We start from the raw sequence: 15,524 nt of genomic DNA on the forward strand, positions 1-15,524 counted from the left end.
TTATAGAGCAGCCTAAAAAAGGGTGGGCTTAAGAGACCTTAAAAAGGAGTTTGAAATTTAAAAAAAACTTATAGAGCAGCCTGATAAAAAGGGGTTTACTAAGAGACTTATAGAGACCTATAAAAAGGAGTTTATAAAGTTAAAGAGCCCAAAGGAATTTTAAAGATTAAGAGCAGCCTGATTAAAAAGGGGTTGACTTAAAGAAAGAAGGGGAAAAAAATTTGGGGAATTTTGAGGTTAAAAAGGAGGGTTAAGAGACCCTTAAAAAGGAGGCCCGGGTTATAAGAGTGATAAAAGGGGTTTAAGAGCTTAAGGAGCGTTTGAAAAAAGGAGTTAAAGAGCTTATAAAGGAAATAAGGATTGGAAACCCAAAATTATAAAAAGGAATAAGGATTATAAGAGCTTATAAGGTGATTAAGGGTTATAAGAGCTTATAAGAGTGATTAAAAAAGGATAAGAGACTTATAAGAGTGAAATGGGGATAAAAGATTAAGAGGTTTTAAGGGGGACTAAAAAAAGAGCAGCCTGAAAAAATTAAAGGATTTGGGCCAAAAAGGAGGGGGCCATAGACACCTGATAATAAGGAGTTGACTAAGAATTATAGAGCAGCCTTAAAAATTGATTGAGACTTTAGAGCCCAAAAAAAGGGGACTAAAGAAAAATTAAAAAGGAGGCTGGTTTTAAAATGATAAAAGGAGGGCCTTTTATAGAGCAGCCTGATAATAAGGAGTTGACTTAAGAGCAGTGTTGGGAGTAACGCGTTACTGTAATTCCACTACTTTTAGCGGTAACGAGCATGTAACGAAGTATTTTTTTAACTCAACTAACGCAGTTACAACTAGAATGGGCACTCGGTAGAGCGCATACCTTCGCATATCACAAGATTGGGCATTGAATTATGAACATTTTGGCATTAGTTGCATGCCAATTGGACAAAAATGTATCGTGCTATGGTAAAAAGATAGTTTGACCTTTCCATGACCTTGACCTTGACCTTTGACCCGATTGATCCCAAAATCTAATCAAATGGTCCCCGGATAATAACCAATCATCCCACCAAATTTCATGCGATTCAAGAACATTTTTGACCTGTTCATGACCTTTGACCTTGACCTTTGACCCGATCGATCCCAAAATCTAGTCAATTGGTCCCCGGATAATAAACAATCATCCCACCAAATTTCATGCGATTCGGTTCAATACTTTTTCAGTTCTGCGAAAGATTTTGACCTGTTCATGACCTTTGATCCGATCGATCCCAAAATCTAATCAACTTGTCCCCGGATAATAAACAATCATCCCACCAAATTTCATGCGATTCGGTTCAATACTTTTTGAGTTCTGCGAAAGATTTTTGACCTGTTCATGACCTTTGACCTTGACCTTTGACCCGATCGATCCCAAAATCTAATCAACTGGTCCCCGGATAATAACCAATCATCCCACCAAATTTCATGCCATTCGGTTCAATACTTTTTGAGTTTTGCGAATAACACGCATACAAATAAATAAATAAATAAATACACGGCGATCAAAACATAACCTTCCGGCATTTTCAATGCGAAGGTAATTACTGAAATGTAAATGAGTTTGTTACTCGCGTTACTCTCTTTTGTGAAAAATGAACACTTGCAGACAAGAAGACAAGCTAGGCCTACTTTAGCTGCTTCTGATCCGACATCGCAGGACCTTGGTGGCGCAATGATATTGTAACGTCTCGGACATTATGGCACTGATGACACGGAGACGGGACAACGTTATTAATCCTCACTTTATTGGGCATCCACCAACACAGTGTGTTTACATGATGCGGATTTACATGTTACAGACAGCTGCTCCTCTCGGCTCAGCAGCTCGAACGTCAACAACAACGGTTCCCGTCAACCAACCTTAACTCCCGTTTTCCGACAGGTTAACCCCGCTTCCCCTCTACTCCGCCAATCACAGGCACGCCCCCTCGACCAGCATGCACGGTGCCACACTGTGATTGACAGCCACTTCACAGGGTCGCTACAATATACACCAACCGAATCAATCAATGAGCATTAAACCACATCATGGCCGACAGTGCGGATAGAATGAGCTTTCTCTCCTGGAAGTATGGACATTACTTTTCGCTCGTCGAAATTAAAGACAACAATGTAGTGGTGAGTTGTAAATTATGTGCAGGTGCAAAGACCCTATCCACATCTAAGAGACAGTTATTTTGTATAAAGTTAAGTATTAAAAGGGACTTTTGTACTACTGCTTGATTTGAAGGCCTGTTGCCCTGTTGATTGCAATAAATAGGTCGACAAAATATGTTTATTGTGTTTGACTGTTCATTACATTAAAAAAGCAGACAAAAGTTACTTAAAAGTTACTTTCCCTCGTAACTAATTACTTTTGATATACAGTAACTAGTAAAGTAATTAAATTACTTTTAAAATAAGTAACTAGTAACTGTAACTAATTTTCAGTAACTTGCCCAACACTGCTTAAGAGACTTATAGAGCAGCTGATAATAAGGAGTTGACTTAAGAGACTTATAGAGCAGCCTGATCATAAGGAGTTTACTTAAGAGACTTATAGAGCAGCCTGATAATAAGGAGTTGACCTAAGAGACTTATAGAGCAGCCTGATAATAAGGAGTTGCAGTAATCTAGTCTAGAAGTGACACACGTCTGAGCCAGTTTTTCTGCATCTTTTTGAGACAAGATGTGTCTGATTGTTTAATGTTTAGTCGATGAAACATTGAGTCCTTGAGATGTTCTTCATGTGGGGTTAAAGGTCAAGTCCTGATCCAGGAGGACAGAGGTTCTCTCCAGTGTGTTGGTGCCAGGGTCTATGTTGGTGCCAGGGTCTTCACTGTACTAATACTAGTAAATACACAGTAACATCACTGTACTAATAAATACACAGTAACCATCACTGTACTAATACTAATAAATACACAGTAACCATCACTGTACTAATACTAGTAAATACACAGTAACCATCACTGTACTAATACTAGTAAATACACAGTAACCATCACTGTACTAATACTAGTAAATACACAGCAACATCACTGTACTAATACTAGTAAATACACAGTAACCATCACTGTACTAATACTAGTAAATACACAGGAACCATCACTGTACTAATACTAGTAAATACACAGTAACCATCACTGGACTAATACTAGTAAATACACAGTAACCATCACTGGACTAATACTAGTAAATACACAGTAACATCACTGTACTAATACTAGTAGATACACAGTAACCATCACTGTACTAATACTAGTAAATACACAGTAACCATCACTGTACTAATACTAGTAAATACACAGTAACCATCACTGTACTAATACTAGTAAATACAGTTACCATCACTGTACTAATACTAGTAAATACACAGTAACCATCACTGTACTAATACTAGTAAATACACAGTAACCATCACTGTACTAATACTAGTAAATACACAGTAACCATCACTGTACTAATACTAGTAAATACACAGTAACCATCACTGTACTTAAACTAGTGTGGTGACTGTAGTAGTGAACCCAGTCCTCAGACTGGGAGGACACGCTGGTTCCTTATACAGACAAGTAGCGAGAGACGAGGTTCCAATCCATTTACAATATTTATTCCATCACACAAGGTATAAAATGCAAGATAATAATAAAAAGAGCCGTTACTGAAAATAAAGGTGTAGGGCGGGGACTGACCGGTGGCGGGTGAGGTAGACCAGCGCGGGTGGGGTCCCAAAAGCAAAGTAAGCGTCCCAATCACTCGTGCACGCCCTCAACACACTCACACAAACACACGTGAGGGTCGGCACTGGAGATAACTTACAAACACAACACACAAAGGGAGACCCCAAATCCCGGAAGTGCCACTCCCGCCACCTTGGTCTGCGAGCACCTACAAACACAAAAGACTAACTCAATTAATAACAAAACCGGGTTTCCCCATGAAGGGAAAACCACACGTGGCAAAATCAAACAAGACAAATAATAAGCAGGAGACAAATGAGAAACCAAAAACAACAGATAAACACAAGACAACCTAATAAACCCCAGTAACGGCTCCTCCTCAAAGGGAGCTAAATGGCGTCCCACGCGCCGCAGAGGCAGTGTTGGCTCGGCCCGGTGCCCGGTGCCGGTCGGGCCGCGACGCAGCCACAGCCGACGCCGTTGCGTTGGCGTAAATAGCGTTTGTGGACGCTCAACAGTGCCACGGCAGTGGTTAAAACAACCCTAGGCAAAACAGCAGTGGCCCATGTGGAGTACGGCAGCGTTCCGCTGACCCGACCAACAGTCTCCTAAAATAAAAGGACGAAAGCCCGTCAAAACATAGTTATACCTCCCAAGCTACGAGATCCAGTACCCGGAAGTCACCTACCGATCAGTCGGGCATTCCAAGCATTCCACTTGGAAGGTGGGAGGAGGCAAGCTGCCGGCTATATAAAAACCGGAACGAGTTAGGGACACGTCACAGTGAGATCATAACAGCTGGAGTGGAACTGAACTCACCAGCGCGCACCAGAGATGAACCTCCGTACAGGAGGAGGGGAGCCCAACGCGTCCGCAAACGTGGCGGAAGCCGTGCTTGATGTCATGGGAGAACCAAACACTTCCGTCACTTTTACCGGGCCCCGCGCACCGTGATTGGCTCCCCCGAATTAGGTGTGCTGACGCCCAGAGTGAGGCTACCCTCTGCCACACTAGTAAATACACAGTAACCATCGCTGTACTTGGCATCACAAACATACATTTTTTTCAATTCAAAGCTATATGTATATATATATATATATATATATATATATATATATATATATATGTATATATCTGTTATATATATATTAGCGCCACCTGGTGATGGACTTTCATTCTGTTTGATGTTGAATAGTCAGACTAAAGGTCGAGGCTGGTGTGTTCTGTTGTTGTTGGATGACCCAATACAATAATATTGTAATATATAATAAACCCTGAACCCTCAAAGGCTCACTGACGTCACCTGTTAACCATGGGCGACCGGGCCTTTTGCTCGGCAGCGCCACGCTTGTGGAGCAGTCTCCCTGACCACCTGAGGGCAACTCAGACACTGAACTCTTTTAAGACTGGCCTAAAAACCTTTTTATTCAGGAAGGCATTTTTTACCTTGAGTTAATTTATTGTCAGCTATGACATTCTTATTTTTTATGGGTTGCTTTAACTATGTTTTAATCTGTTTTATTTGTTTTTACAATATGTGTGGCACTCTGAGATTCTTTGAAGGAAGAGTGCGATAAAAATGAAATGCATTATTATTATTAAGAGCTTGAGTGTGGGAGACTTTAGGGCTTGAATACATCCCGTTACCATGACAACATGACAGCATATTGTGTATATATCGTGGCGTTTGTGGTCAAATCTAAGAGCCAATCAGCTCTCCGTGACGACAGCGAGGCGTTTCCCATCATGCACTACATCCAACTGCGCATGCGTCGTTAAAAAATGGAGTCCGAGGAGCCTCCGCTGTCGGTCTCCGTGTCTCCGGGAGAAAAGATGAGGCTGTTGGTGAAGCAGCGAGTCCACGCGGCCGTTGAAGAGTCTTCTGGGCTGTTGGACACATTGACAGCAGCTTATGAGGACACCGTGTCTCCGCTCAGAGAACACGAGCGACACGCATCAGGTTGGTGCTTCTTCTTCGTTGTTCCGGGTCTCCAGGCCGCGTGGTACGGGGTCTGCATGTGGAGACTGCGGTCAACTCAGCCGACACTTACATTTCTGAGCCCCTATAGACTGATGTTCACGGTAAATGCATCGATCGGGAGCGCGCGAGGGTTTTGATAAAGTTAGCGGAAAGAACCACGTGAAACAACATCCGTTTTTCAAAATAAGATGTCGACAAATCATACACGAGCATATTAAAGTAAACAATGAATTGATTTTGTATCTTTATAGATTGTTTCTAAGATTTAGCTTAGATTACACTAAAATTAAAACATTTTTACTGGAGCAAGGTAGAGTTTATAAACATAAAAGTCAGACTTGTATGTTAAAAAAGCACATTTCTGATTATTTGAAGTCCTGTAAATATATTTCCCCAAGAGTTCCAGGAAATGACTGATGCTGATGTGTTCAAGACATATCTGAATTCCCCTAGCCTGGCAATCAAACAATTTCAATGTATCAATTAGGACATTTTTCAAAGTAGAAGTCCTAAATGATGAAAGAAATCTGTCATTTCTTTATTGTTTGAGACATTCTAGATATGTTTTTCCTCAGAGTCCCAGGCAATGACTGATGCAGATGTGTTAAGGATGTCCCTGACTTCCATTACTCTGGCAATCAAACAATTTTACTGTCGCAATTAGGAGATTTTTTAAAGTAAATTTCCTACATTTTTACAAGAAATCGGTGGAGAACCACTGCCCCAGACCAGTGGAGAACCATCTGTCTCAACTGTGACAAAGATTTTAACAAAGTTAATGTAATAATGTTTGTTTGATCTTTGATAAAGTAATGTGGGTTAAGATACATATAATTTAATTAAATGGATTTATTTCATAATATTTAAAATACATTTGCATATATATTTATTCGGGCTGGGCAACGATTACAATTTTTAATCTCATGATTTCCCTGATTAATCACGATTAATCGCATTTGTATACGCAAAATCCAATAATTAATTCAAAAGTAGTGTATTGCGCACTTCTATTTTAAATGTTCTGCCATATGAATGAAAGTGCCATAACATGTGTTGTCCCTGTTAGAGACACCAGAAAACACTTTCAGTGCAGTTTGTCAATTCCTAGAACTTGACACTTATTTTAAATGTTCTGCCATATGAACTAAAGTGCCATAAAATCTGTCAGGACATTGTCCAACGCAGTTATGCAGAGACACTGTGACAGAGCGCTGGAGACTGAAGCAGGGTCATGATCAAAGGCAGTCGTCTCGCAGCAGCGATCATCTCTGGTGCTCTATCTGCTCAGTGTGGTGACTTTATCTGACACATTCCACTGCTGTGCAACTTCAGTAAAGTGTCCCGCGCACGTTTCAGCATCATGTCTCTCCTGTGTTCATCAGTCAGGGCGTGTGAATGCAGCGCCCACTTCTCATCAATATAATGCAGTCACTCCGAGGTCATTGTGGTTACCGAGTGATGTCCAGTAGGGTGACCAGATTTGAGTTTGTGAAAAAGAGGACACTTCGTCTCGGGGGGGGTGCTGAGATTAAACATTACTCTTGTTCTGCCTGTTTTGTGATATACATGCCTAAAAGGTGCCTAATATTTCTAGACTGAAATAATATCGGCATCATAATTATTATAACTATGAGGATTTTTTGGTTGCCTATTTTGTGGAGCCCCTCAGGACGTGGTGCCCTCCGCTGGCAGCGTAGTGCTATGGAGCGGCGGCGCTGGGAGGAGTTTATAGCACAAACAACAATGAACTAGTGGAGGCGGCGAGGAGCTCCGTGTTGCCAGGTTGGAAATGGTGAAGTATCGTACCAAAGGCTCAACATGGTTGTATTTGGAGGATAATTATCGTGTATCTGGCAACCCTGAGATCGGTCGACCAATGACTGTTCTCTATACCGTCAGAGCTCACGCAAGAAGGTGGAACGTAAGGGAGATACCATTTCCAAAACTTGTAAGGGGTAAATCCTAGTTTATGAAAACCCAGAGAAACATAAATATCCGACGAAGCAAAATCCCGGATGTTTTTGGAATCCCTGCCGGACGCATTTTTTAGGTCTCAAAAGCAGGACATGTCCGGGGAAACTGGACGTCTGGTCACCCGATGTCCAGTCGTCCCCAGTGAGAGCAACAGGGTGCACGTTGTGAAGCTGTCGCTTTGCAGTCCTCTCCTTTCCATACAACTCGTGTATTCTCCGTGTGATGTGTGTCTTGAGGGCGTCTCCAGGGTTTTTCCTGCATAGAGAACATTTGGGCGCGCGCCTACTCCGTTTTCCCGAGCGCCTATGACAAATCCCGAGCGCCTAAGGCAAAAAAAAGTCTGCGATGAAAAAAACAAACAAAAAAAACTGTTCATCACGTGCATGTCAGCGAATATGTTCTCAATAGTATGTTTCAAGTCCCGGTTCAACCCTCGTTCTGTTTGGATCAATGGTAATCGAGTTCAGTGTTTCCCCTCGGTTTCCAGCTTCAGGGGGGAGGGACCTGTAGACGAACAGCGTGTATTATGCATTCTTGTCTGTACATTCTAAATACTACTGTTGTTGAGTCACGGAATGCAATTTAAGGATGTTTTCAGCCGAGAAGTTAGTAGTTTAAGCATCAAATCTGTGGTCGGTTTATCGAGATTCAGCCTAATAAGGATATGTGACGCAGATTTGAGGTCCTGCTCGCGGGACCTCTGAGCTCAGGCGCTCAGCGCGCTGTGTGGCCGCCGAGAGCAGCCTGATCTCGGCAGGACTTTTTTAAATGCTCCGCTGGCTCTGACGTCTCCGTAGCGGCTAAACATGAGATATAATTAGGTTTTGGAGGATCTAAAGAGCACAACGAGTTTATTATTTATTAAAAGATAACGTTACGTCAATTTGACTGAGATTCATAACTTCATATTGTAGTGACCCTGGGTCAGAATGGAAAGCTCCGAGACGTTTTATAGTTATTACCGTTTATTCGGGAACAAGTACCAGGCTACTGTGGGCGGAGTATCGTAAGCGACAGTGAACACGCAACATTCTACTCCACTGTAAAGTATTTTACAGTGAATAATTGTAAATTCATGAACAATAACAGTTGATGTGGTGGCGTCCACGACCAGAAAGACCGTCCTGCGTCCTCGAGTCTGGACTACAAGACCAGACTCCAAGAAAACACGAGTCTGTACTCAGTGTACTTGGAATTGATAAACGGCTGAAGTCAAAGAACTGTCTAGGCTAACTTCTGCAAATGGTTAGCTGAGCGAGCTTCAGCTTCATGTGCCAGGCAGAAATAGTAGAGCACAACACACCAGGTGCATCACACTCCGGTGACCAATCATGCTTTAGACAGAGGTTCGGACCGCCCAGCTCATTTGAATATACCGACATGTAAATGTCACACATAAATAAATGAAGAAATACGTGTGGACACATGAACAGAGAAATAAATAAATGAAGAAATACAGAAATGTATAAATATATTTATGTAATGATGTCCTGTTGATTTATAACTTATATTTATTCATTCCTGTATTTATTTATACATTTATTTAAGCATTTATTTATTTATTCCCATATTTATTCATGCATTTATTTATGTATTTATTCATATGTAAGTCATTTTGAGTCCTCCATTGCCAGCTGCTGATCACTCACTCAACAGCCCGATTGTATGAATAGATGAATGCTGGCGCGCCAACATTTTTTTTGGGAGCACCGAAGACCCATTTTGACCCAGGAAAAACCCTGGTCTCATACCTGCCGTCATTTGTTGAGATTCTCCATGTTTGTTAAACAGCGAGTGACTTTCTTTTCCGATTCCGCAGCAGTCAGTAGCAGACTTTTACAAAATAAAAGCCTGTGAGCAACACACTTTTACAATCATAAAATAAATAATAAAACCTGCGTTAACGCGCGATAAAATAATTGTCGGCGTAAATTAATTGATGCGTTAACGCAAGATTAACGTGCCCAGCCCTAATATTTATACATTTATATAAGCACACTTAAATAAACAATAAACAAATGCAAAGACAGTTATTTAACAATATATTCTGTAGTAGTTGGAATCATACCGTGTTACAGTTACAACTGGCCCTTTGAGGGCAGCCATGAGGTTGATGTGCCCACGGTGAAAATGAGTTTGACACCCCTGCTCTAGACCTTTCTTCAGGCATTTGACACATTGAACCACCAGATAGTTATTTCCTCCCTTCATGACCTGGTATCTCAGGCACTGCACTCTCCCTCTTCCCATCCGACCTCAACGACCGCACTTACCGGGTAACTTGGAGAGGATATGTGTCTGAACCTTGCCCTCTCACTACTGGGGTCCCTCAAGGCTCCCTCCTGGGTCCCCTCCTCTTCTTCTCACTACTGGCATCCCTCAGGACTCCGTCCTGGGTCCCCTCCTCTTCCTCTCACTACTGGGGTCCCTCAAGGCTCTGTCCTGGGTCCCCTCCTCTTCCTCTCTTTACTGGGGTCCCTCAAGGCTCTGTCCTGTGTCCCCTTCTCTTCCTCTCACTACTGGGGTCCCTCAAGGCTCAGTCGTGGGTCCCCTCCTCCTCTCTTTACTGGGGTCCCTCAAGGCTCTGGTCTGGGTCCCCTTCTCTTCCTCTCACTACTGGCGTCCCTCAAGGCTCTGTCCTGGGTCCCCTCCTCTTCTCTGTGTTTACTAATTCTCTCGGCTCTGTCATTTGCTCGCATGACATCAGGACAGCAGAAAGTCTCTACATCTTCCGCCGAAAATTAAAAACACATCTTTTCCGACTATACCTTGAATAAAAATAGATTAGCATTTCAGTGGCACTTGAGTTGCACTATGGCATTACTTATATCAAAGCAAATCTCAAGGATTGCATTCTTTCATCTACGTAATATTTTAAAAATCAGGCACATCTTGTCTCAAAAAGATGCAGAAAAATTGGTTCACGCGTTTGTTACTTCAAGACTGGATTACTGCAACTCCTTAATAGCAGGCTGCGCTAATAAGTCTCTTAGGTCCCTCCAGTTGATCCAGAATGCTGCAGCTCGTATTCTCACTAAAACTAAGAAAAGAGATCACATCACTCCTGCACTAGCTGCTCTGCACTGGCTCCCAGTAAAATCAAGAATCACTTTTTAAATTATTTTCTTAACCTACAAAGCCTTGATTGGTGATGCACCATCATATCTTAAGGAGCTTGTAGTACCATATTGCCCCACTAGAGAGCTGCGCTCACTAAATGCGGGACTACTTGTAGTTCCTAGAGTCTTAAAAAGTAGAATGGGAGCCAGAGCCTTTAGTTATCAAGCTCCTCTTTTATGGAACCAGCTTCCAATTTCAGTCCGGGAGGCAGACACAGTCACCTCGTTTAAGAGTAGACTTAAGACCTTCCTCTTTGATAGAGCTTATAGTTAGGGCTGAATCAGGTTCACCTGGTCCAGCCCCTTGATATGCTGCTATAGGCTTATAGCTGCCGGGGGACGTTTAGGATGCACTGAGCTCCTCTCTCCTCTTTTTTCTCTCTCCTTAAGGATGAATTTCCATCTCTCAATCACACGTTACTAACTCTGCTTTCTCCCCGGAGTCCTTGTGACTTCACGTCTCATGGGGTCATCGGACCCTATGAGACGACAAAGATCCTATCTGCCAGATGGATCATCGAGGTCTGGGTCGTGGAATTCCTACCACCAACTACGCCACTGGCCTGTTGAGACTCCGCCCACTGTTGAGACTCCGCCCACTCCTCTCTACCTCCATCTGCCTGATGGATCGTGGAGGTCTCCATCGTGGAATATGCCTACTATGAACTATTCATACACTCTGTCATATTCATTTGATTTATTTGCGAGTTTTTCCTGATCCAATGTGAGGTTTTGGGGCAGGGATGTCTGTGTACAGATTGTAAAGCACTCCGAGACAAATTTGTGAAATTGGGCTATATAAATAAACTGAATTGAATTGCAGATCATTACTTATGGAATTATTTATTGTATTATGGTATTTTTGTAGTTTGACTTTCTTGAAGAAATGTTACTTTCTTTATTCTTGTTCTGAGTTTGTACTCGTGGTTAAATTCACTTATTGTTAGTCGATTTGGATAAGTGTCAGCTATATAATATGTAATGTTCTTTTTATTCAGAGGTCATGCTTCTCTCATACACAACTAATTCACAGATTTGTCAGTGATATACTTATTACAGTTTAATATGAGATTCATAAGATGTATAAATGTATGTTACTCTTTTCCACAGACGTCCAGCAGCTGTTGGTGGTTAAAGAAGAGGTTCCTTTTGAGCAGCAGGTCTGGATCTCCAGTCTGGACCAGGTGCATCCAGAGCCCCCGCTAGTTAAAGAGGAACAGGAGGACCAGGAGAACCCTGAGCCCCCCCACATTAAAGAGGAACAGGAGGACCAAGAGAAACCTGAGCCCCCCCACATTAAAGAGGAACAGGAGGACCAGGAGAACTCAGAGCCCCCCCACATTAAAGAGGAACAGGAGGACCAAGAGAACTCAGTGCCCCCCCACATTAAAGAGGAACAGGAGGACCAAGTTAACTCAGTGCCCCCCCACATTAAAGAGGAACAGGAGGACCAGGAGGACCCTGAGCCCCCCCACATTAAAGAGGAACAGGAGGACCAGGAGAACCCTGAGCCCCCCCACATTAAAGAGGAACAGGAGGACCAAGAGAACTCAGAGCCCTCCCACACTAAGGAGGTACATGAGGAACTCTGGACCAGTCAGGAGGGAGCGCAGCTTCAAGGGCTGGAGGAGGCTGGTCTCAAGTGCTTATTCACTCCCGTGAAGAGTGAAGCTGAAGAGGAAGCCCAGTCCTCTCAGCTTCATCAAAGACAAACTGAACAGATGGAAATAGAAGCTGATGGGGATGATTGTGGAGGACCAGAACCAGCCAGGAACGCAGATCCAGATAGACCTCCAGATCCTGATGAAAAGACTGGAGACTCTTCTGAACCAGATACTGATGACTCTGTTGATTGGAAGAAGACCAGAGAACCTCAATCAGGTTTAAACTCCCTGAATAATGATGAGGTTTCTGTTAGTGATTCAAAATGTAGTTCTAGTCAGAAACCATTAAGCTGCTCTAAATGTGGGAAAAGATTTCACCTCAAAGGAGATTTTAAGAAACACATGTTCACTCACACAGGAGAGAAACCTTTCAGCTGCTCGGTCTGTAAAAGATCTTTTGCACAGAGCGGAACTTTAAAGAGACACATGTTAACTCACACAGGAGAGAAACCCTTCAGCTGCTCAGTCTGTAAAAGATCTTTTGCACAGAGAGGACTTTTAAAGAGTCACATGTTAACTCACACAGGAGAGAAACATTTCAGCTGCTCAGTCTGTAAAACATCTTTTGCACAGAGCAATCAGTTAAAGATTCACATGTTCACTCACACAGGAGAGAAACCTTTCAGCTGCTCAGTCTGTAAAAGATCTTTTGCACAGAGAGGACCTTTAAAGAGTCACATGTTAACTCACACAGGAGAGAAACCTTTCAGCTGCTCAGTCTGTAGAACATCTTTTGCACAGCGCAATCAGTTAAAGATTCACATGTTCACTCACACAGGAGAGAAACCTTTCAGCTGCTCAGTCTGTAAAACATGTTTTGCACAGAGCAGTCATTTAAATAGTCACATGTTAACTCACACAGGAGAGAAACCTTTCAGCTGCTCAGTCTGTAAAACATGTTTTAGACACAGAGGAACTTTAAAGAGTCACATGTTAACTCACACAGGAGAGAAACCGTTCAGCTGCTCACTCTGTAAAAGATGTTTTACACTGAGCAGTCATTTAAAAAATCACATGTTAACTCACACAAGAGAGAACTCATTTTAGTTGTTCTGGTTTTGGTAAAGTTGACATTTATTCGACTCCCTCACTTGTCAACAAGACCTTGAGAAACTGGACCTCCCTCGTTTGGGGCAGTGACTCACTTCCAACTGGGAGGACTCTATCCACTAACCTCTACGAAGCCATCTCCACTAAGAGAATATCGTCTGGGCAGAGTAGTCACCGTGTTTGTTTTGTTTAGCTTTACCTGCCCTGTTCTTTGTCATCGGGTGTTTTATGAACCCCCGAGTGTTCCTGTTGTGCTTGTAGCTGCTGTCATAGCGATCCAGTCTGCTGAGCTTTGTTGAGTTGAGATCCTCCACCAAGAATATGTCAGCAGACTGTATTTCATCAGTTATCGGTCCAGTGACGCGGCTTTTGTGTGATACAATTACAGTTACTGTACTTTACTGCTGCGTTGAGGATCTGCCTTGTTTGGAGTGCTTTCGTCTTATTTTTGCTTCCATCCACTCTCATCCGCTTAGTCCGGGGTCGGGTCTTGGGGGCAGCAGACCCAGCAGGCTGACCCAGACTTCCCTCTCACCTGCAACATTTTCCAGCTCTTTCTGGGGGATCCTGAGGCGTTCCTAGGCCAGCAGCGAGATGTAATCCCTCCAGCGTGTCCTGGGTCTTCCCGGGGTCTCCTCCCAGTTGGACGTACTTGGAAAACCTCTAAAGGGAGACATCCAGGAGGCGTCCGAATCAGATGCCCGAACCACCTCAGAGGACTCCTTTCGATGCAAAGGAGTAGCGGCTCAACGCCAAGCTCCCTCCTGATGTCTGAGCGCCGTACCCTATCTCTAAGGCTGAGCCCGGCCACCCTACGGAGGATATTCGCGACCTTGATCTTTTGGTCACGGCCCAAAGTTCGTGACCATAGGTGAGGATTGGAACGTAGACCGACCAGCAAATTGAGAGCGTTGCCTTTCGGCCCAGCTCCTCTTCACCAAGACGGTCCGCTATAGCGCCTGTTTTACTGCTGCAGCCTGTCGATCTCTCTCCATCTTACCCTCACTCGTGAACAAGACCCCGAGATGCTTGAACTCCTTCGCTTGGGGCACTCTGTCCCACCTGGAGGGAGCAGTCCACCGGTTTCCGGCAGAGCACCATGGCCTCAGATGTGGAGGTGCTGACTCTCATCCCCGCCGCTTCACACTCGGCTGCAAAACACCCCGAAAATAAAGATGGTTAAACAAACTGTCAAGCTGATACAGACTCCAACACAAGTGTATTCAGCTAAGATTAAGCTACTTTAGAATTAGATTTATAGAAAATAGGTTGTATATAGACTAGTGCTGTGAAAAATAACGCGTTAACTCAGTTAATTAAATTACAGGTTTAACTTCGTTATTTTTTTTAACGCATTTAACACATGCGCAGAATGAGCTTCCAATCCGTCTGTTGTTGGTCGTCTCGATCCAGCAGCATGTCATTCTGTCTCTAGTGTCACGTTAACACGACTCCGATCCCCGTCTGCTCGCCGCGTGTATGCGGCGCTTGTACATCGGGGCGAAAAAAGTCACTTGCACCAATGAATGTTTTAATGCAGGGTGCTCAATATGTCGATCATCGCGTCGCCGCAGAGTTCAGATGCCGGTCTTGGCGCATGAAAAGTCACTCACCCCTAACACTCATAAAATGTAGTCAAACAAAACGGAGCAAATCACCGTGTTCATGGCCGGGCAAAGCGGTCTCTCCTGGCTTCAACACGTTGCTGTCAGGGAAGACTGGCGCACCAAAAAAAAGTTTTTTGTAAAACTTTTACCTTTTCTGATTCCTAGCTCTTTGCTAACTTCCGCTAGTACTTCCGCTAATACCTCCGCTAATACATCTACTTAGAAAGTGTATTCTGTACGTTTTCTCCGTCGAAATGTTGCAAGACCCGACTTGCTGCATTGATCGCGACTTTAGACATTGTGTGTTAGGGCTCCTCTTGTGAAAAATTATTAAGAAATAAAAGAAAATGTATATGTTCTTTGCAAAGATGAGGATATGTTGAATGCTGGGATACCAAACATGCCCATGTTTATTGACGTGGTCTGCGTGAGCAAGCC

The 15,524-nt window shown here is 43.2% G+C and overlaps 1 protein-coding gene and 1 long non-coding RNA gene across 2 annotated transcripts; one reads left to right on the top strand and one right to left on the bottom strand.

Moving 5' to 3' along the window:
* Nucleotides 1-3,605: 3,605 nt before the first annotated feature.
* Nucleotides 3,606-4,679, bottom strand: LOC130203783 (uncharacterized). Its single transcript, XR_008833533.1, has 2 exons — nt 4,511-4,679; nt 3,606-4,437 (listed from the first exon to the last, which is right to left on the bottom strand). It is a non-coding gene; the product is annotated as an uncharacterized LOC130203783 (long non-coding RNA).
* A 7,664-nt stretch (nt 4,680-12,343) lies between these two features.
* On the top strand, nt 12,344-14,933 carry LOC130204006 (gastrula zinc finger protein XlCGF17.1-like). Its single transcript, XM_056430481.1, has 2 exons — nt 12,344-12,361; nt 12,625-14,933. Exons 1-2 carry the CDS (start codon nt 12,344-12,346, stop codon nt 13,474-13,476), a joined length of 870 nt encoding a protein of 289 aa, XP_056286456.1. The 3' UTR covers nt 13,477-14,933.
* Nucleotides 14,934-15,524: the final 591 nt, after the last annotated feature.

The sequence above is a fragment of the Pseudoliparis swirei genome, chromosome 13 (genome assembly GCF_029220125.1).
Source record: "Pseudoliparis swirei isolate HS2019 ecotype Mariana Trench chromosome 13, NWPU_hadal_v1, whole genome shotgun sequence".
In the NCBI taxonomy this organism is placed as follows: Eukaryota; Metazoa; Chordata; class Actinopteri; order Perciformes; family Liparidae; genus Pseudoliparis; species Pseudoliparis swirei.